The sequence below is a fragment of the Manacus vitellinus genome, unplaced genomic scaffold (genome assembly GCF_001715985.3).
Source record: "Manacus vitellinus isolate BGI_N305 unplaced genomic scaffold, ASM171598v3 scaffold_4_pilon, whole genome shotgun sequence".
Taxonomy (NCBI): Eukaryota; Metazoa; Chordata; class Aves; order Passeriformes; family Pipridae; genus Manacus; species Manacus vitellinus.
The window spans coordinates 3824414-3847743 of NW_021940604.1; the positions used below are offsets into that span (position 1 = coordinate 3824414).

The 23330-nt window shown below is 35.3% G+C and overlaps 1 protein-coding gene across 2 annotated transcripts in view; it reads left to right on the plus strand.

The window, feature by feature from the left end:
* ESR1 (estrogen receptor 1) overlaps positions 1 to 23330 on the plus strand; it is a 165268-nt gene that overhangs the window by 83230 nt on the left and 58708 nt on the right. For both annotated transcript variants that reach the window (XM_018078176.2, XM_018078179.2), the window contains exons 3-4: positions 2579 to 2769; positions 15170 to 15286. In XM_018078176.2, coding sequence (XP_017933665.1) covers positions 2579 to 2769; positions 15170 to 15286 — 308 coding nt within the window. The remainder of the gene's footprint in view (positions 1 to 2578; positions 2770 to 15169; positions 15287 to 23330) is intronic.

Here is a 23330-nt window from a genome sequence, read left to right on the forward strand (position 1 = left end):
GAGCAAATGTTCTGAAAAAATGAAATTTTAATTTATCTGGACTGATATATCAGGGATGATTGATACTTTTTGATATTTCTTTGTTTCGATTTTACTTATTAAAGTGTATTCTTTTGTATCCAACTAGGAAACCAGGACTGCTTTAGCAAGGGTGTGTGCATGTGAGATGTTGGAAAACTGCTACATGCCTGCAAAAATATGTAATTTTTTTGAAACTTGAAATTTTTTTTGGTACTGTTTTTTAAAGTGCTTTTTTAAAAAAGGATAACATTTAAACTTCATAAAATTGTAATTTCTTTCACTTCTTATTGATGTGAAAATAATTCTGGGAACCTTGTGTAACATGCATCTTTGTATCAGTTTTGAAAAAATAATCAAAAATTAGGAATATGTATCAAGTCGTCATGCGTACCTATTGCTTGCTGGTTTACTTCAAATATTTACAACATTCTTGTGGTTATATACACCTAAGAATATGTATGCTAAAAAAGCTGCATTGTGATTTATTTAAAGTTATACTGAAAGAGGTGATATAGCTGCAGGGAGGGAAGACTAGGGTGGAGAAGATAAAAAATGACAGCTTTGATCAGTGCTCAGTAGAAAAAAAAAGAAGTCAAATAAAAGAGGCACTGAGATAAAGCAAATTCGAAGGAAGATTCAGGACCCTGAGAAGAATAAAGAAAATACCTAGGTCTGGTGGGCTGGAAAAGGTAGTTACATGGACAATATATGTGTTGTATCCATAACGATTTATGAAATTGTTTTAACTTTTTTACATTTCTAATTTTTTAACATTTTAGCATATAAAATATGCAAGTATTTGTTTTCCCTCCTTAGTTTCATAGAATCATGTTGTCGTAATTGTGACATACTCCAGTTTTCCTGTCTCACTAAAAAGCAGGAGCTGTGCCATGTCAGAGTTTCACCATTTACAGTTTCTTCACTTCTCCACAGTCCCAATTAAAAAAATAAATATTTAAATAAATTTTCAATATTTGTTGATGTATAAGTCTTGGCAAAGAATGTTTGGTTTAAAAAATGCAGTTTTCCTGAATATGCCAGCAGCAGTTTCTGCTATCTAACATGGTAAAGCCTCCTGTTTCTCTAATTGATATATTTTCACTGAATAGCTTTGCATTAATATCATATTCGGGAACAGAAATTATATATACAAAGTCTCAAAGGTCTGGCTGAGAGAACATGTGAGAGTGTCAAGGTGCTTTTGGCTGGTAGAAAGCTTTTGGGTGTTGAGTTGTACTGCAGCAGGTGTCAAGGTACTTAGGCTAGATGAGAGAGGATAGTTAGACATACCTAGAGAAATCAGAAAGCTGCTGGGGAACACAGGTTTGAAGCAGGAAGATGTGCTTGGTGTGAAATGTCTTGGTTCATCAAAACACAGGAAGTTTTGCTGTGCTGAAGAAGGGAGTAAGGCAAAATTAGGTATGTAGGAAGAAATCAAAAGAGAGTCTCCTAGGCTCAAAACCAGAATGTGTTTGAGGAAATGCTGGGACTCTAGGGAGATATGAACCACTTGTTTACTAATGAGCAATTAAAGCATACATGGCAAAGTGGGTAATTACTGTAAACAGTAGGATTCTTCATGCTTTAGCTTGTCTAATGCTGTCACACCCAATGGTATTTGTCTCATGGACAATCTGTAGTGTAGACTCCTATTGGAAAGCATGTTTTGCAAGAATTGTTTGCCTTCCAGGGGCAATCCCAGAGTTCATTGCTGGTTCCCTTGGTAATTTCACATCCTCTTACCTTTTTGAATACTGTATACCATGCCTGCTGCAGCTACCCATAATAACCTCTTACCAGGTTCACTAGAAGTGAATTCATTGTCATTTACACTGTTGATTTGTTTGGTTTTCATTCAGCAGCACACTGCACATGTGGGTTCTGTCGTGCATGTCTAGTATGTCTAATAAGTGTAATACACGTGTAGTAGCATGTATCATTGAAACAAAAATTCTTTGGCAACAATTTTTAATACCTCCTGACTTTTTTTGTGCTAAAACCCCTTCTTAATTTTTATGAAAGTGGTATCGTAATAAGAATAGGGACTGTTTTATGCAGTATTAGTCTTGACAATTTAAGTAATGTTTGCATCTCTAGTTGGGGAATAACACTTGAAAATAGCTTGGTTAATAATTTAAGTGTATATAATATAATAATTTAAGTTAATAATTAAGCTGATTCAAGTGCAATCATTAAGTGATTTTTGACTCATATTCTCAGACTAGCTGCTGATATTGCAGTCATGTTAAAATCCTTGGGCAGGAGCAGGTACACAAAATAATTCTGTTTTTTCTTATTCCATTGTAATGTCTAGAAAAAACCTGATTAATTTATCTAATAGCTTTTAATTTTTTCAAGGTACAATGGCCAGTAATTTCAGGTTGATTTGTGAGAAATTCCCCTGTATTTTACTGATTCTACACCTTTCCAACTAGAAAAGGAGAGAGGGTGATAAAATTTTTTTTTTCTTTTTTTCCATCTGTTGAGTCTTAACCTTCCTGAAAGAACTGTGCTTGTTTTTTTGTTTGTTTGTTTGTTTTTTTTTTGCTATGAACAGGCCAAGCTCTGATAACAGACGCCACAGCATCCGGGAGAGGATGTCCAGTGCCAGTGAGAAAGGGAGCCTGTCCATGGAGTCCTCCAAAGAAACCCGGTACTGTGCTGTCTGCAACGACTACGCTTCAGGCTACCATTATGGGGTCTGGTCTTGCGAGGGATGCAAAGCTTTCTTCAAAAGGAGTATTCAAGGTAATAAACTATTCAAGTGAGTCGCCTTTATTCTTTACTCTTGAGGAAACTGAAGCTACTTGAGATTGCAGCCTGAGCCCAGGATAATGACATTTATTGGGTTTTCATTAGCAGTTGCTGTGCTCTCCCATATACTTTTAGCTCTGTATTTGGTGAACGCTTCTATCAGGTAAATAATAGGTTATTATTTAGACCAACATTGATGAAGGAAAGGAAAGCTTCTCTGTGTTGTCCTTTCTTTAGGTATATCTGACCGTGGAGGCAGTAAAAAATCGAATTTCAAAATCCATATTGGATCAGGATGACCACTCTTACAGGCTATGCATATCTCTCCTTTGTGATCATATTCTTATCCAAAGCAATTTTTTGAAAATTCCCTGTCAGATGTTAAATTCCTGCTGGTTGATTTATTAATCTTAATTTAATGCTTCATTAGCCAGATGGTTCAGTTCAAATCTCAACTCCTTGAAGACGTTAGATGTCTTTTGAGAACCAATATTGAAAAGGATTGATGAAATAGCATTTGTGTCTGTCAACAAAGCAGGGCTTTGAACTATACACAGATTGGTTTAGTACATGGTTTTGTCATGGCTAAAAACGTAAGTGGAGTAAAGGGCATCTAACAAAAACAGTGTGAATTACTGTGACAAGGATAATTCTTTATTCAAATGGCTATCCCTCTGTGGAATTAATGCTTTTTTTTACTTTGTTCGACATTTCTTAATTTGAGTGAGAAGTAATTATAATTCTACTGAAAATGCAGGTACTGTTCAGTATCTAAGTTTTATTTTGGAGAAGAAAATAAGAGATTTCTTCCTTTCAAACAGAAAATTGGTAAACTGCTGTGCTTTACATAGGTTTCTATAGTTTTTTAAATCTCCAGGTGATATGTGGGCACAGAAATTCCTGTTGCTCCTTTTCTGAAGTAAACATAGTGAGGAACAGTTTTTACCTCATATTGCAAGGTGTGATTATTGCCTATTTTGTTGCATGACTAGCACTGAGTTGAGTTAAATAAGACCTCAAGCATTCAGCTCAGAATTTTTCCTACCTTAAAGAAAGAAGTGAAAGACTGGCTTCAGGGTAGAGATTGATGGAATTATTTAAATGTCAATGATAAGTTAATAGTTATTCATATTTCTGCTTTTTCAGACACAGTGAAATGATTTTTAAAAAAAGCAAGTGGTTAGAACCAGAGGTTAATAATAAATAACACTAGAGGAAGAAAGGGTGAAATGCTTTTCTCTTAACATCACAGTAATTTACTTTAACTTGTGATGTCAGGAGAACAGCTCCCTTAATGTGTTTTTTGTTATTTTTAGTTTTCAATTCCCTTGACCAAATCAGAATTATTCTTACACTTTTGAAATTCTGTCCTTGTGCTTGAACTGAACTACAAAGTCACAACAAAGTGGAAACTGAAATAGTCTTAAGCAAAAGTAAGACTTACAAAGTAATTGTAGAGCACAGATCTTCAGCTTTTGGGCATTATGGAAGAAGAAAATAATCTGATTGTTTCTTTGAGCTCTATGGTTCTGCTGTCAGCACTTGGTGGTTTTGCCCTGCTCTCCATATGGACAAATGTGGTCCACCACAATGGAACTGTTATCTATTTGAGCTACAGTAAAGCCTAGTTAGTAAATTTACTTCTTGCTACGTTTATATACTTATCATAATTTTTAAGTAGTCAGGCTTTTAATTTTTAAAGCTTAAGTTTCCAGTATCCCATAAAATGCCTTTCTTTATCTTTAAGTCGTGTTTTCTCTATGTTAAGCTCCTTGCTTCTTGCCCTATCCCTTGTGGGCATGAATAAGGTTTATTACAACAACCTTTTACACAGTTGAGACTGTTATCATATCTTTCCTCAGTCTTCTCTTATTTCAGACTAAACAAACCAAGTTCTTTCAATAGAACATGCTTTCTAGACTTCTGATCCCATTTGTTAAACTCCTCTATACTTTTTCCCATTGATTCACCTCCCTTGTGATTAACAGTTATTGTAAAAATGACATCCAGTATTATAAATGAAATGATTCAAGAATATGGGTACTTATGAGAGAATTCTGATCACTTGATCACAGATGGTATGAAAGGTCCTCTGAGGAACTTTTAAAGTCATAGATACCCAGTCTTGATGAACTAAGTATGTTTTGAATTTTCTACTGGATTTGGAAGAGATCTCCAATTGCTATTTCAGCAATTACACATTGTCATTGGACATATATCCAATTTATGAAAATGACAGTAATTTTTTGATTGAGAATAGATGTAAAAATATACATTTACCTTGCAGATGATAGTAATTTTAAATAGATTGTGATCAGATAGCTAGGAATGAATGCTACTTTTATGTAGGTATATATATAGAAGTGTATGTGGACTACATATTGTTGTATATATTTGTGATTTATTATATATACTGCATTGTATATATGTTGTACATTCCTAAAAAAATCAGAAAAAATTTCCTGGAAATCATATGATTAAACAGTATTGAGGTTCACAGGACTTGTTTGTATAAACAAAAGTAATGCTTCCAGCAAAGATTTTTGGTTTTGTTTATAGTGTGTCTTTCTTCAAATGCAATATAACTGCACAGCTCTTGTTCTTTGCTTACCTATATTTCTCAATACATATATAGGTGCTGAGGTGATTGATCATTTCAATACTTTTCAGCAGAGATTTCATAGGAAAATTGCTATAATGAATTTTGCTGTCCCTAAAAGACTGTAGTCAAACATTCTATATAGTTTTTAGTTAGAACCACAGGAAAAAGTAAGGATAGACATGAACAAGCTGTTTGTGGTAATCAATTTCCTTTGTGTATCTGTTAGTGATATCTGAGGTATCTATACTTGCCTGCATAAGTATATACTTAAATTTTGTGAAAACTCACATCTGCATTGGAACTTACCTGAGGTGAAGATAGGTATCTTCATTTTTTTTCCAGGGGAACTGGAATATGTCTGGTAATATTTAGTGAATTTTAAATACTAAGATGTTTTTCTCTGCTGTCAAAGAGTTAAAGCTTAAAAGGTGACTTGAATTAGCAACTGTCTCTATATGTGCAACTTTTCAGTTTTGTTTAAACAACAGATGGTTGGTAGAAAACCTCAACTCCCTCCTGAAACTGCCTATGTCAGTCTATTTTGCTAGTTTATGTCCCAGAAGTGATTTGGGAGCTTGTTTTGAGAAATCTCAGTGCAGGTGGATATCATTGTAAAATCTTTCATGGGAAAGAAAGGTCATATGACATCAAGAATACCATATTACTTGGTGATAGAAGAGTGCTTTATTCTTCACCCAACATATGTAGCCTTCAGGAGTGTACTTGGTCAAGTGACTTGATTCCAGAAGCATAACAAGCAATCACATCACAGCACACTGTACTTCTCTACTAAAATATTTATGGATTTTAAGAACAAAAAGGGCTTTTAGATAATTTTGTCTGTTCTTCTCTCAATATAAACTTTATATGCTATCTGTCTACAGAGCCCAGTAACTTGATGGAATTGAGTAGTTTACAAGATGCCCAGCCATTATCTATGGGCTCAAGAACTTTCTTACAATGGAGGCTTATTCTAATGATTTGTCCTCCCATCTGCTAAAAAATTATACTTCTAGGGTGTATTACTTTGGGTTTTACATCACATCCATGAACCAGACGTAGTAACTACTATCTTTCTCCTGTGGGAAGTTCTTAGAAATTAAGTCATTACAATCAAATCACCTTGATATCACTAGTGAACTAAAATGTTTCAGTTTCCTGCTGTATATATTTCTATTTTCTGAGTCCTTTATCTTTCTACCTTTTCTGATTCCGCCCCACACCCATAACATCCTGTTTAAAATTTGGATTGCAGAACTGGATGATGTATTTCAACATCAGCCTCACAAATGCCATTTACAAATTAAAAATCCCCTTGTGACTCACGCATTCTTTCTCCCTTATAATTTTCTTGTTTTTTTGGATAGCCACCAAAATGTACAAGCCAGGAAGGAATTACTCATACTATCTCTGGGGTGCATCCAACATATGGGGGGCTGTGAGCCCCCAGTGGGAACACAAGGGATTCAGAACAAACAAGGGGTAACTCCTTACATTGGAGAGTTTCTTGAATTCAGAAGTGCTGAAGTATTTTAGAAATCCTCAGTTCCATTTCCTCTTCATAAGCCCTTCTGATGTTTTCCAGGTGCATCTTCTCTGCCTTTGTTTACAGCTGTATACTCAGACAAAAATTAGGTATATTTCACAAATATTCAGCTAAAAATTACTAAATCATGGGAGGCATTACCAGTCCAGCAAGAACAGGTTGGCATCTGAGAATGGATGGCAAGAACAGGTTGTCATCTGAGAATCAGATTCCCATACTGAGGGATTCCAGAGGCCTGCCTTTAATGTCTTGATCACCAAGGTATAATGATCTTCAAAGTGTAGGAATTCTTGAAGCTGGAAGTATTTTACTTTTGTGGCTTGAACATGGATTTTAATTACCAGTTATACCTTCTGACCATCAAGTAGGAGAGTTTTGGCAGTCAGCTTCAAGTGTTATCAGTTGTTTGAATTTCACAGTGATAGAGCTGTACTTTGTTGAAAGTATGTAATGTGAAGAAGGGTGGTAATATATACATATTTTCATCTTAGTTGGTGAGAATTTTACTGGTAAAATATGCCTAATAAGTGGGTGTTTAGGTAATGGTGCAGTGCAGCAATTGTCTATTTGGGAGATTTCTGAGGTCTTCCCTTTAATTTTCCATTATTGTCTTTTATTTTGATGGTATTTTTGTAATCTGTTTTATAACAGCTCAGATCCTGCAGCCAAGAAGGCAGAAACTCCCTACTAAGACTGCTTGTACATTGGTACTATGAGTTGTCAGCCAAACTACAGAATATGGACCTAAGTGAGACTAGCAGCCAACAAAGAGGGGGCTGCAGATGGGTATCTAGTCTCAGGGTGGAAAACTCATGGTTACAGTTGGAGTGCTAGGAGACTGTTGGAAGTTTGAAGGCTAGAAAATGTGTATTTGGAAAGTTCACCTGGGTTTAGCCACTCATGGTTAGCCAGATTTCTCTGGAACTTCTTTTTATTTATTTTTATGGGTTTAGTGGTTTTTCTCTAGTGTCCCTTGAGTTAAGGGATGTGCTTTGATCATTGTTCCCTAATTTGCATTTTAAATTTCAGCAGTCTAATTGATGATGATGTTGTTTCAGAAATTAGGGTGCTATTGAAAGGTAAGAGTCAATACCTCTTTTTTCCTAGTAAGACAGTTTTGAATGTGGTAATTTTCTAATGAGTTTTAAGTGCAGTGTTCAGAATGGATAAAGTAGTGACTTAAGATGTATCCAAGATACTTCCTCATTTTTCATTGCCTAAGAGAGTCATAGGGTTGCAGCGGACCTTGAGCTCTAGTCCATCTTTCTGTTCTGTGATAGGATCAACTGCTGCCAATTCCTTTGTATGTTTATTGAACTGCTTCTTAAAACCTGTAGCTTGATCCAATGTTTTTTTCTCCTTATCTTTGAAGGCTACTATGAAAGTTGAATCTTCCTTCCTGCAGTAACCTGCAGGAATACTGCAGTAACCTGCAGTAAATAAGCTCATCGGTTATTTTCCTGTCAGTCATACCACATAAAACAAATGTTCTCTTTCCTTCTGCAACAGCCTTTAAAGCATGGAAGATTGCTGTTACACTTGAAAAAAACCCCTATTCTGTTTTGCGTAACCCAAAGAAGCAGAGTTTATTCAACATTTTCTTATAGGTTTAGTTTCCTAAACTTCTAATCTTCTAGTTGCTCTGCTTTGGAGATTCTCCACTTTGTACTGTTTTCTTTTTTTTTAAAATATGATTTCCTTCTATATGGTGTTTTACAAGTACTGAACAGAGCACTAGGATTACCTTACAAGCCCAGCTGGTGGTATTTGTCTACGTGCATCACATTATAATGTTTGCCTTATTTACAGAAACATCACACTCTTCATAATCAATAATCAAGGTGTGATGCAGAATCAACTCAAGCATACTTTTCTGAAGAAGAAACCACTTATTTTCTATCTTGTTTTGTGAATCTGATTATTCCCATTTTAATGCAGAGGTTTGTACCAGTCATTACTTTTATGCTGGTTTTTTCCCATGTGCTATCTACAGTTTGCCAAGATAATTTGTAATTCTTATTCTGTAGTCTACTGCAATTTATTTCTCTGTCTAACAGAGTAGTCTGGTCTTTTCTCTGTTCTTCTAACACATATAAATGTCATTTACAAATGAATAACATTTAATAGTATTAATACTCCAGACCACTACCTATCAGTAAGGAAAACACTTTATAGAACTGGATTCGGGACAGACACTATGGAGCCTCGTTCAATATCAGCTTCCATTGTAACAGTGAACTCTGATAGTTCTTCCCTGAGACTGATTTTCTGAAATCATCTAGACTATATTTTCCTAACTGACATATGAAATGCCACCCCAGGCAATGTTGAAAACCTTTCTGAAGTTGGGCAACACGCATTACCAGAGAGTAGAGAACTCTCACTGATTGTTATCTGATTTTATAAATGATCACTGGTTCTTGCACTGCCAGGTCCAAAGCTTTTCCCACCTCCTAGACAAAATTTCTGTCATTTAGAAGCTGTACTTAATGTATCCTGTATTATCATCTATAATGGAGTTTTATTTCCTCTAGAATATGACTGTTGTACCATGTCAAGGAACAAAAATATCTTAAACAGTATTGCATGTTGCAAGTGTTTAATGGATATTTCATTTGGAAACTCACATTATTCCTAGCTCAGGGCTGAGCCTGTCAGCAGTTCGAAATATCCACACAGAAGAAAAAAAGAGCTTTACATTTAAAAATTGCAATAGAACATGTATTTTTTGTCCAGCAGGAAAGTACTTAACTGTTCCACTTCATTTTAGAGACTGTGACAGGAAATATGTTTTTGTAACCTCCTTTAACTGAGGTGGGTTTATTAATTTAAAATGGCTCCATAAGTTCCACTCCCACAGGCTTTCAGACTTTCTGTAGGTTGAGTTGTCCATTGCAGTCACTTTTGAAAAGCGGAAATCAAGCTAGAGAAAACTGTGTCAAGTAACTAAAATGATAAATGTACTGGAAGTGCATGACATAATTTATTTCCGAAAGGAGATTATTAACAAGCTTTATTTAAGCATGTGTGCTAGTTTGGAATTACTGTAAAAGAACTAGAGTGGCAATTAACTGGTGGTATAATTTAGTAGCAGATGCAGTTAAATTTATTGCCTGAATCTTTTGAATAAGATGATGTATTTCTCTCAAAGATTTGATTTTAATGAATTTAATGAGTTTAATGACAAACTGTTGAAGTAGTTGGGCTTCCTTTGTTACAAATAACACAACTATTCCCCACTTTAAAATGTGGCTAGACATATGCAGGGCAAGAGATTAAGATGTGTTAGTTGACCCTTCTCTTCTGTGGAGCATGGATGGTATTATGGTATGAGCAAGCAAAATCAAGAATCACAGATATATATCAGTAAATCAAAGAAGAGAATAACTAGTTTTACTTTACATGAGAAAGCAGTACATAGGCAGAAAATGGTCTTTTTCTGGTCAAAATACTGATGTCAAAGAGTAGAATAATAATTTAACAAACCAGCAGTTGACTGTACTGAAGTTTCAGTTGCACAGACTTCAATGCAGAGAAGTCACTGTGCTTAGAAATGCCCGTGTCCACTGCATGCTCTGTGCAGTGAGAATCCTTTATCACACCCCTCTTCTCCCCAGTAAAATAAAAATATTTGAAATTTCTTTGCAAGGGTACTCTGAGGATAACTACATTACAGCTCCTTGAAAAATACATTATACCAGGAACTATTCAGGTACTGAAGATCCAAACCTGTTGTTATAACTGGAATAAAAATGCACTTATATTAATTTTCTTGTTGATAAGGATTGTATATTAAGTGCACAGGAGTAATTTGCGATACCTTTAACTTCTTGACCTCTTTATATTAGTTGTGGGAGTTTTCTGTAGTAGAATTCTACCCCTTCCCATTTTAGCTCAGATTATCTGGGAAGCTAAAAATACAAGAGATTCATTCAAAGTCTATGGGAATAAGATGGCCATGTGTTGCCTACAGCTCTCTCTGAAAATGCTTTTTGTCTCTGGAGGGATCATACTGAGATGGTTGTGAGTAATACATTGTGGGAGCTTTTCCCTTTAACACAGCTGTTGTTTTAATCATGTGCCAAGGATTTAAAACAATTGTGATTTATTAGCTAGGGAAATAGAAACTTGATGTTACACTCCTTGCCAGATTTTGTAGAGATAGGATCTGTATTTTCATCTTTTTTTATTTGTCATGAAGAAAAAATATACTTTCTATTTTGTTACCTTGTCTAAAATTAGAAACATTGGAGTGGAATTGTGGTAGAAGTAGACTTTGCACATGGTATCATAATTCTGAAGTAGTAGTGAAGCACCAATTGAAATTTTAGGACTAAGACCAATAATATAAACTTCAAAATTATCTGCTGGAGTAGAAAATATAATTTTATATTTATAGATTTATAAAGTTAAATATTGACTTTTTATAGGTCATCCTTTCTCAATATATAAGTTCATGCAGTATTATACTGGTCAGATGACAGCAGGTTTGGTATCCTCATGCAATGCCCGTTCTCCTTCCTTCTTCATTTTTCCTGTTAGTATATGGAAGGGTTTAAGGAAAGGTCAGTATCATAATCTTTTGGCTTGAATTAACTGCACATGTGAGCAGTGCTGTGCATACATGAAGACACTAGAAGGCAAACACAGTGTGGAAGCTACATGACATAGTTGAAGGACATAATACAATTGAGTATATAGATTTTAATCTTTCCTCCTTTCTCATTCTTCAGTAGTTCTGTGATTAATGTGTGTCAACGCTCTCAGGCACATGGTGTGATTCTTGGGGATGGTCCTGGGCAGGGCCCAAAGTTGGACTTGATGATCCTTGTGGGTCCCTTCCAACTCAGGATATCTCATAATCTTTCTTTCTGAGGTATGTGCAAAAGGAGGACTTCCACACTGGATGCAAATGAAGTATATTTTACAGTCTTCTAGGCCCTTTTCCTTACTGTCACATGCACTAATGTGTTGCTAGTTTAAAACCAGAAAGAAGATTAATCTCCTGGACAGTCCTGGGTAGCTGCTAAGAGAACCCAAGTTCCAACTCCAGAGACCTTGTCTGAGGGTAATTAAGATGTGAATTTAAGTGTCTGTGCTTATAAAGGAATTAGGCATAACCTTCTGTTCGGCTCTGAAATCTGTTAGGAAAGAGGGGGATTTTAAAACTAATCAGTGCAGTTTTATTGGGGCACTTTAACTTAAAATTGGTGTAGATTTTTATTTTAATTCATTCAACATTTGTTTTTACTGGGTTAGCATATGCAATGTCCAGGTGCCTTTTTTTTTTCTTTTTCTTTTTTTTTTCTTTTTCTTTTTTTTTTTTTTTTTTTTTTTTTTTTTTTTTTTTTTTTTTTTTTTTTTTTTTTCTTTTTCTTTTTTTTTTCTTTTTGCTGTTAAGGTAAACCTTCCACTTACTAGTGAGGTTATTCTTTTCAAGGTTTATTTTTTCAACTGCAGTCTTCCCACTTGTCACTTGCTTGGCACCTTAAGGTGTGGATAAAATCTACACTCTAGCCTTCCTTTCATCCTAGCTGACGTGTATGAAAATGTTGCTAATTTCACAGAATAGCACCACAGAAGGATCTGGTGCTTCCAAAGGTAATGGCTAACCTGGTAGCCTTATGCAGATAGATAAAGAATAGTTTAAGAAATATGTGTGCCTTGAGGATTGAAAATAAAAGAATCATTAAAGGTAAAGTGCATATTAGTAAAAGGATAATAATTGTTACTGACTTTTTCAAAATACAGGATGAGTCAATGCAACCATCACAGTTTAGGTGTCACACAAAATTCACATGACAAAAATGTTCCTTTATTGGCTTTGTAAAGTTGTCATTAAGCATTCTAAAGCTGACACACCAGCATATTGGTTTCTTTAGTTCATTTTTTTGTACAACTTTTGTACTGCTTAAGCTTACCATTCCCTCCAGCTAATCTTGGCATTTATTAGAATATAATATGGCAAATGTTTACACATTTAAGAAAAAAATAATTCTGTGTTAATTGCTCTTGTTCTATTAATATGACCCAATATATCCTAATATATTCCTTTTTTTGCAGCCAAATTTTACAGTCTTTATTCTGTGAAGTCTATCAAGCACTTTGAAAGAACAGTGGATTGTCTAGACAGCAGATCATGCATATGCAAACACACTAATTATGATAGCCTTAAAATTGTAAATTCAAGATAAAGCTCTTCAAATGGAAAAATATGATGATATGAATGTAGGAACTGTAGCTCTATTAAAAATAGGATGATTTTATGTACTAGTCTGCAAACCAGGTGCCTATTTCCAAACAAAGTTTGCATAAGGAAATATAGATTCAGAGCAAAGGAGAAGATTATCACCTACATAAGCACAGCAAAAAAGGATGGCCATCCTGCTGATATTGATTCTACTTGATTTTTGGTTTTTGCATAGTCGCTTCTTTTTTTTTTCTTTGGAGATTTGAACATTATGAGCATCAGCCAGTTCAGCAAAGGCATTAAGCATGTGTTCATCTTTGACCTTAGTGGGAACATTTATCTGCTTATTTTAGAGAGACCTAAATGATGTTCTAAATTATTTGCTGTTTTCAAAGCCTGCAATCATTCACCATGTGAATTTACCTTTTAACTTCACTAGGAAGAAGATTAGCTACTCTGCCAAAGTTTTTCTTTGCTTTTAAAAAGAGTAATTAAAGTTTTCCATCTTTATCTCATGCTATTTCTGAGCTTGGCTTATGAAACAAGGCTGGTGATTGAGGTCAGGTGCTACAGTCTTTTGCTGCTGTTTAGTATGACCCAGTAAAAGTGCATTTTCTTAAAAACATGGCTTTCTTTTTCTGCTTCTTTTCCCTGTAGATAATGCATACATGGTTGAGGCTGTTTTCTTTCTGACTTGATTTTATTTTCCTTACATGTGAAGTTTTGAATCAGATATAGAATAGTCTGTATCCCACCAGAAGAACTGAAAATTAAAATGGTCTTTCATGCTGCGTTGAGGTGATGTTTCAGTTGTGCCTTTTTACCTCAGTCCTGGAGTGAAGCATGTGGGTACATATTTTTCCAGAATTGTGCTATTCTGTCCAATAGACCTAAAATATAATAATTCCGTCTGTTGGAGTGAGTGTGTAGTCAGCTGTCCCCCTCTTAATAATTTTACAGTTTGGCTACTTATTTTTATGAGATCCCAGTTATGCAGCATTAGAGAGCAGATGTTCCTGGTGTAATTGGATAGTAATTTTTACTTTATTTTCTAATTCGTAGTGAAGGATAGATGATTTGATTAGACCAAGGCCTCTGTCAAACCTCCACTCTACCTCAAGCTGATCCCTCGACCTGAAAGAAAGAACAAACAGTTCTGCAATATTTTTTTTGTTGTTCTTCTTGTTGTGTGCTGTACCTTAGCTGTGTTCAGATGAATACAGAGCACTGATGAGATAATTTTGAAGTCTTTTTCGTCCTTGCTAAACTTTGTCTATGGTTGGAAAATAATTTTGTAGCAGATTTAAGGACACATTTTTAAGAGCAAATTAGAATAGAGGCTTGTTGGCAGTAACAAATTATGGTATGCTAAAAATCCTTGTTACTAATATTGAGATGTGGAGACTAATAAATGAGGAAGAGGAGCTCTGAAGGAAAAGATACCAGTAACAAGCTTGGTTTCAGCGGTAATTTTAGAACTTGTCATGACTGAAAGTTTTTGCATATATCAGACATGCAGTTGGAATTAGTGATATTTATCCAAGAGGTACAATTAATTAATTAACAATTGTTGCTTCTATTTTATGTTTTTGTTTGTTCCTTAACTGCCCCAGACTGCAGTAGATAAAATCTTATGTGCATAGACCTTTTAAATTTTATAAACCTCATTTTGTGCAGTCTATTGGTTAAACATCAACATGCACACACAACCAGATGGCATTGTATTTCTTAGGCTAAAAGCAAGAAATTCAAGGCACTTGTTCATATTAATCTATCCTCTTTTGTGACTGCTTCAATTGTTCATTATTTTAATTAGCCCACAGAAGTTTTAATTTGTGTTTTTACTTTTAAAGAACTTGTGAATAAATGTGTGGTGAAGAGATGTTGGTTCACAATCTGTATCAATACTTTTATGACAGGTTATGATGGTAACCCTACCTTCTTCCTAAGGTGTTAGATGATGTACTAAATACTCAGTGAAAAACAAGGGACTATTACAGTCTGTTTTGTTGTGTCTGGGTATAACCACGTCCTTACTTTCCCTCTGTTTTTGCAGGGCACAATGACTACATGTGTCCTGCTACTAACCAGTGCACCATCGACAAGAACAGAAGAAAGAGTTGCCAGGCTTGTCGACTGAGAAAATGCTATGAAGTGGGAATGATGAAAGGTGGTATGTACACAGCCATCAACAAATCCGCAGCATTGTTGTCTGCCTTCCTGTCTTTCAACTTCATTGGGCAGTTGTTCTGGTTTTTAACTAAAGGAGGAAGTAACTGATTTTATTGAGCTGAAGTGTATTACATCAAAGAGTGATTAAATAAAAAATTAAAAACTCCCTAATACCATGTTATCTTGCCCAAATCTGCATCTGAAATAATAAGAACATTGACTTCAGTGAAATTAGAATTCTTCTGTTATTATTTTTAACTCATTATTTTTTTGGTCTCCCATGGTAAACTTCAGATTCTGATGAATGTAAGTTAACACAAGATTTTGCAGCATTTTGTAGTTCAGTGTGAAGAGCATTGGTAGGCTCCAATTAGTCCGTATTCATTAAAATAAACTTCCGAATGTGTAATACTTGTTCTGTGAATACTGGAAGGGAAAGTAAATTCCTCAGGTCCAGTACTGTACACATATTTTAGATATGAGTTAATTTAATCCAACCATATTAAAGGATTGTTTCATAAAAACTGAGTTAAATGCCACTTTCTTGGAACATACTTATGTAATAATGATGTCAGAGAAGAAGAATCGGGCACTGAATGCTTAGACTGACGTGGAATACCGGTAAGATACTTCATTTCTGCACATTTAACATATGTCTGTATGTTTAACTTTTGGATGCAAAATTAGAAATACATGACAATACTGAAAAATGACTATGTTGTCTTCCTAGATAGAAGAGGTTTTTTGTAACATAGTTTTGGATCGATCATGATACCTTCCTTTCTCCTCTGTGTTATAGTACCTTATGTTTGTCAGAAGCAGACAGAAGTCTGCTCTTTTTAATCCTTTTGAAAATGCCATGCTCCTAGGAATTAAGAACGTTAAAGAATAGGTAATCATAACATTTCATAGTAACTGGAAAGCAAAAGAAGACCTTGTTGTAGCCTACTAAAAATATCAGATTGCTTTTATTAATGAAGAGTAATCAGTAGCTGTATTGAAACTTATATGTATAGGAAAAAATTAGCAATGTGCTCAGAAGAGAAGGGATTAGATCCTATGTCTTTAATGTGAAAAGAGCTAATTAAATTACAGACTGACTCTCCCTTTCTCTGGCACACCTAATGCTTACTTATGTCACAAAAAATCTGGAGCAAGAGAGAGAAGTAGCTCATCATGTTTGTCCTTTTCGCAACAAAAGATTATTTCTAAGTCCAGTCAAAGTAGGTCAAGTCTAGGAATCTTGGGAGAAAATGCAAAGGGGAAAAAGTAAAGGATAACTGGTGAGTTGTTGATGCATTTCGAGGTTGCATCTGCATTTTTCTAACTCAAAGATTAGTAAACAGCTGAGACTGACTTTGTTAATCTCAGTTTTGGGAGCAAGCAGGAAGAGCGTGTAAAATCTCTTTTTAATTCTAACACTTAAGACAGTAGTTGATTTTTTTCATGAGATTTAGTGTATTGGTCCAGACATTTTTCTTTTTCTGTCTTAACATCCTGGTATATACAACCAGAGCTCTTTAAAGTAAAATATATGTAATTAGTATCACAGCTATGATCTGGAGAAGGTAGAGTTTTAGATAAGGCAAACTAAAATCATAAAATCCCATACATAAATTTGCCATGCACGTTTGGCTTTGACCTTCGTACATATGGCAGATCATAGTTAGGATATATAATTATGTTTTATGTTGATGATATTACATTTTTCACTTGGCACATTTACATCCAGTTATGCTTACATGTATTTAATTAGTGATCCACTGTACCAGTTGTTCATATCTCTTCTCTAAGATGCACGTTGTAATAGGTTTTTGACTGTTCCACATGTAATTGTTTTACTCATATAAAAATTGTGAAGAATCCTCAACTATTATTATTTAGATTAAAGTAGTCCAAAAAAAAGACTGTAATTCTGTCCAAATTTCTTTGAAATATAGATGTTCTGGAGAAAAGTTCTCTGGATTTCTTTCTTTCCTTTTACATTGCTGTAAGATTTCTATGGTCACTGCAGCAACTGGCTGTTGTGGGCTTTTTGGTTGTGGATTGTTTTTTGTTTTTTTTTTTTAAGGAACTCAACTCACAATTTAAACACAAGAAAATCAGGATCAGCATAAGTTGTGTCCGCTCCTATAGGATAATGAACCGAAGTCATCATTGGTTTATAGACGAGAATTTAAAAATATTTATTTTATGGAGTCTTGGAAAAAATTCTTGAGATTCCTCAGTTGTACGTAATAAATGTGGCACGCCTGCAGATGAAGTATTCAAAGAGGGGAAAGTCAAAGTAGATGAAATAAAGTATCCAAGATCCTTCTGGAGTCATTACTGATCCCCTATTGTCTGAATAGATGTGATGGAAGGAAAAACTTTTCTTCTAAAGGTAGACCTTTATAATTGTCACATTTCTCTTAGATGAAGATTGCAGAATCTCAGAATATACTGAGTTGGAAGGGATCCACAAGGATCATCAAGTCCAACCTTTAGCCCTGCACAGGACCATCCCCAAGAGTCACACCAGGTGCCGGAGAGTATGATCCAAACACTTCTTTAACTCTCTCTGGCTTGTTATGCTGTCTGGTTAACTTTAAAGTGATAACCCTTAAATTTCTTTTGTTGTTGTTGTTGTTTTCTCTGAGGAGATGTCTTAAGCTTTTGTGTTTTAATAGGTATCTTATAATAACACTTTTCTTCAACACACGTATCATGTAGCTCTGGTTAACTCAAGGTTCACAACGTTCTCTAATAATTCATAGTTCTTGTGATTGAATCTTTTAATTTAAATAATCTCTTCTTGTCCATATTGAAGGATTTACCTTTTTCTTAAGCATTAATTCTGTCACACATTTGAATATTCAGTTGTATCTTATCTCACTTCCATGTCTATCTCCACAATTTGATTATGATGATATGCCTTCTAGATATAGTGAAAAACAGCTGTAATATTTATTTTCTCTAAATATAATCTCAGTTTTACTTCTGCACTAAGTTAGCTGAGGTTTCTTAACACATTGTCAAAGTTGCTAACCTGTGATTTTTATCTGTCATTTAACTTCTGAGTAACAACTCATATTAATTATTGAGTTTCAGTAAATGTGGGGGAAGGTAGACAAAATCTTGATTTAATGTCTCTGATAACTAAACATAGGATATAGACTATGGTTGCTGATGCTTTTCTCATAGAAGGTTACAAAACAGCATAGAAAAGTTATAATTTTTAGTAGAGTGGACACAACTGAAATATATTTTTGGGGCTTCATTTAGAAAAGATGCAGGCTTCAGGTGGCTCTTGAGCTGTATGGTAGGAACATTTATTTATGAGTTTCTGTGGAAATTTTATTGATTTTTTTTTTGTTCCACTGTTCTTACATCTTTTAAAAACTTCTTTCAGTACTGAAGAGTTATTTTCTTTCTCTCCTCTTACATTTGCAAGTTTGTAACTGTGCTTCTTCAAGAGACAGTTAGGCTGCCAGAATCTCTGCTGCTGCAGTCAGCATCCGAGGCATAATTTACAGCTGTTATATTTTATCCAAATGCTTCACTCTCCGAATAAGCCCAGAAGACCTTAAAATTATATATTATTATTTAGTGTGTGCTCCCCTGTTTGTAAGTGAGGATAAAGTGGACACATAGAACAAAGGTCCTTGTCATGTCCCTCTTCTGTTAGGTAGCAGGAAAGAGTAGCCTTGTTTTTATTATGACCTACTGATGCCTTCTTGAAGCTTTTTCTCTTCTGGTTTGGAAAACTATATTCCAACTTATTATTTCACATGATGGGGGGACTCCCATCGTCCAAATGGAGTTGTTACAACAGTTGCAACCCTGAAGCTCCAACCATGTGTATGCTGCAGGTAATCTCTGCTCGGATTTGGACCTAGTTTTCCATTTCTTTATTGGTTTAATGACTTTCTGATGACTTGGCTCCAAAGAACCTAATTTTACGAAACCAGAAGTACCTTATTTTTATCGCTATTTTTTAATTAAGTGTTTTTCTAGTGTGGTGCGTGAATGGGGGTTTCTAGTTATATTAGCATGATACATTCGTCCCCTCCTTTCAATGTGTGACAAGTCAGATTAATCATTGAATATTCTGTGTGATCTGAACAACACAGTATTAGTGGGATTAGTGGCTATGGAAAAAGTGTGCCAGAATGTTAAATGTTAGATCCTTAATGAAAAATCAGTTATTTGCAAGATAGTCTATGTTTAGCCATCCTGAAAACTGTGTAATTCTTTCAGTTATCGAGCTTCCTAATCTGAAGTCATGTGAAATGTGGCCATCAAGGATTTGAGTGCTCATGTGCTAGATCAAGATGGTCATTACATATACAACCAGGGGTATGTACTGTCTTTGGACAACCTGAAATTTCATGTTGTAGAGAGAAGATTCTGAGGGTTGATTCTTGTGATAATGAAAGTCCGGAATTGCAGTGCACTTGAAGCCTACATCCTTCAGTGTTGCTCTCACAAAGTGTCTGAGAATATTTCAGAGATCACTGTGGTACAGCTCAGGGAATAAAAGTCTGTGTTTGCTGTAACAGGGTGCTGTAACCACATGCCAGGTGACTGTAGAAACTTTCATTGAGTCCTAGACACTGGGGTCTTTAGGCTTTTCTCTTACATTCTCCAGTGCAATCACATGGAATTCAATCTGGTTCAGTGTGACAGTCTCGCTGAAGTTTAAGATAAATTTTTACAGGGAAAAGAGAAAAACATTTGGCAAATTTTCCATCCTCTCAGAGAAGGACCTTGCTAATTTTTGTCTTTAAATGGAGAGAGCTATGCTTCCTTGCTGAATGCTATATTTATTAATGAAAAAAGGCTAGAGAGTTATTAAAATAATTTTCAAAAGTAGAGGTAAATTGATGTCTGGTGCAACCACTGAAAGAGCTCAAGGCCTTCTAGTTTTCCATGTAATTATCTTCAATTAAATATTATATTATAAAGAAAAATTCGTGAATGAATGAAAATGGACTGTGGATGTGAAATAATTCTGGGCTTTTGAGGAGAAACTTTATGATATCTATTAGACATACTCTTCTGTACTCAGCCAAATAACTGTGTAGGTGGAGCCTGATAAACGTAAGAGGAAATGTACTTTTTAAAGTTGTAATTGATGGGCTGAAAACATGTGTTCTAGCAACATTTGAAGCACAGTTTTGTGAGTTTACAGCAGTTTACAGTGGAAAAAAAGATGGAATTGAAACCAGATTTTTTGGTGGAACTTTTCCCCCCCTTTATGTGACATTGAATTGCCCCAAAATATAGTGTTCCACTGTTTTGCCCCCAAAAAGGGAGAGACCACTGTTGTGAACACCTTAGCCAAAAATACTTTTTGTTCCTATTCCACTTCACAGAACCATCTGTGCTAGAAGGAACTCCAGGAGGTCTTTTTTTAGGCCACCTATTCAAAGGAGATTCAACACTGAATTTATACATGGTTGTTTAAGACCTTTACAGTCCCAAAATGGGAAGTGGAAATCAGACAAACTGTCTTATGCTTATTTATATGCTATAATTAGATATATAAAAAATAAGAACAATATTGCAGAATTTCTAATGTTTTACTATTGAACACTATTGAGATTGTAAAGCTAATTATATCTGTATACTTGTTTACATTTTCTTTTTGGCCTTTTCATTCTTAAAAATTCCTACTTAGGAGTTATTTTATTTGTGATATTTTTTGGGAGTAGATATAGCAATGAAGCAGTCTCCATATAAATTACTAATTAATTTTAAATTAAATCTAGGGTCTTTGGTGTGTCTCCAGCTCTGTCTGTCACTTGTTCATACTACAGGTACCTCAGGGTGTCACTGTGCATTCACTCGTTTTGAGCAAGCCTATGTAGGTCTGAACAGCTGGTGTCTTCTTACTGAGCTTGAGTAATTCCTAGAGTATTAGAGCTACAAGAGAGCTGGAGAGGGACTTTTTACAAGGGCATTTAGTGATAGGATAAGGTGGAATCGCTTCAGACCGGAAGAAGGTAGATTTAGGTTAGATAGTAGGAAGAGCTTCTTTACTATGAGGGAGGTTGCTCAGAGAAGTTGCTCCATCCCTGGAAGTGTTCCAGGCCGGGTTGGATGGAGCTTTGAATAACATGGTCTAGTAGAAGGTGTCTCTGCCCATGGCAGGGGTGTTGGAACTAGATAATCTTTAAGGTCCCCTCCAACCCAAACCATTGTACCATTCTGTAATTCTACGGTTCTGTTGCTTCTCTTGGCTAGGCATTTACAGTTCAGTTCTAGCACTCAGTCCTGTATATCAGGTCAAATACCTTCAATACCCAATTAATTGAATTAATTTCTGAAATTTCTTGCTGTCTTTGAGATTTATACCAATGGAATGATACTCCTAAAACTACTGGCTTTCCCAAATCATGGCTGAGGTATAGGTAAAGAATGTTCCTGAAAGGGCTTTATTTTGATCCCTGAACTATTTCTGGCCTCTTTGTAAATATTGCCTAGAAATAGGACTGTTACCATACTGACTGTAACCAAAACTTACTATGATTTGTGCAGGAGTTTCAGCACTGATTTGAATGATGGGTTAATTAAACTTCTCTTGCTTCACTTCTACATGTCCTTAGGTGCTCTTTAAAACATGCACTGTGACTGCCAAATATTGAATGCCAAAATACAGATTAGGATGAATCATGTTTTGCACCTTCATGTTTGTTTAGTAGATCATTGGTTTTCAAAATATGGGTTATGAATAGTCATTAGAGACCTCAAGTGACATTTGCCTGCTTGTTCACAGCAATTTTTTTTGTCACCAGGTCTTTAAAAACTTAACATGGAAGATCAGTTTTATGATCTGCATTTTAGTTGATAGGAGTTCTGGGGCACTGTGATATGTAGTGTGACTTGATCACTGAGAAAAGTGGTGGCAGAGCCAGAAATCGAATCAGAATATCTGAATCCAAGCCCCTACTGTGGCCACTCTATCTCTAATAAGAGGTAGTCCTGATTATAGAGGAGAAAAGAGCCCCAGTTTGGAAAAGGATGAGAGATATTTTTTGAAAAAACACTCACATAAATAGACATACGTCAGTCATTCACTCGGGTAGAAAAGATTGCAAAATCCAGGTGCACAGACTGAACACAAATCTATTATATATTTATAGTATTGAGTGTCTAGATATCCTCGTCAGAAGCCAGGCTATTAAACACTGTCACTTGAGGCAGACCTGTTTGAGGTTAGACATTAAATTCTGATTAATGTTTTAGAAGATTTCAGACAATGTTTCTCATTTGAAGTAATTGTCAACCCACCTGGGTTTTCAGCTCGATTTACATTTCTGGTTGATTTTCTAAAAGACAAATGGATATAAAATAAAGGGGTGATTGTCTGAATCGTATTCAAAAGAAGTATTTATTAGGCCTGAATTTGGAAAGTGGTGTTACTTTTCTGTAATGAAATAAAGTATTTATATAGAGAGAATCAAGGAGAAAAGTTCTCAAAATCTCAAAGGTCTCAAAATCACCTTGGAAGGACCATCAGGCTGAGATACATTTGAACCTACATTGCAGTCATGGCTTCAGCAATGTGTTATTAATCTATCAAAAATGTAATTATATTATTGACTTCTACTTATGTACAACAGCTACAATGACCTTATGTTTCAGAGGAAATAGTAGGATTTTGTTTTATTCCCAATGAAGCATTATAAAGCTATTGAATTCAGCAGAGATGTACCTAATGAGACCTATCTGTAAAGTGAAATTACCATAAGAGGTCATTAGGAGTTTGCACCCACCCTTTGGACTCTAAAGCCAGTTGTGCTTAGGCACTCAGGTTTGTGCCTGTAAGGGAACTGTTGGCTTGTTCACACTGTTTTCCTTTTGGAGTCCCTTACTATTGGCAGTGGCAGCAATGACACCAAAGTGAGTTGAACTGAGCCCCAGAGATCTTCTCCAACATTTTAGTAAATCCTTCCCATATTAGGACATTTGAAGAGAGGCTTTTGGATTTCTGGCCTCTTCAACCCTAACTTCAGTTTCAGAAAGGTAGGTTTCTGGCACAGAAAAATCTGGTTTCTTCC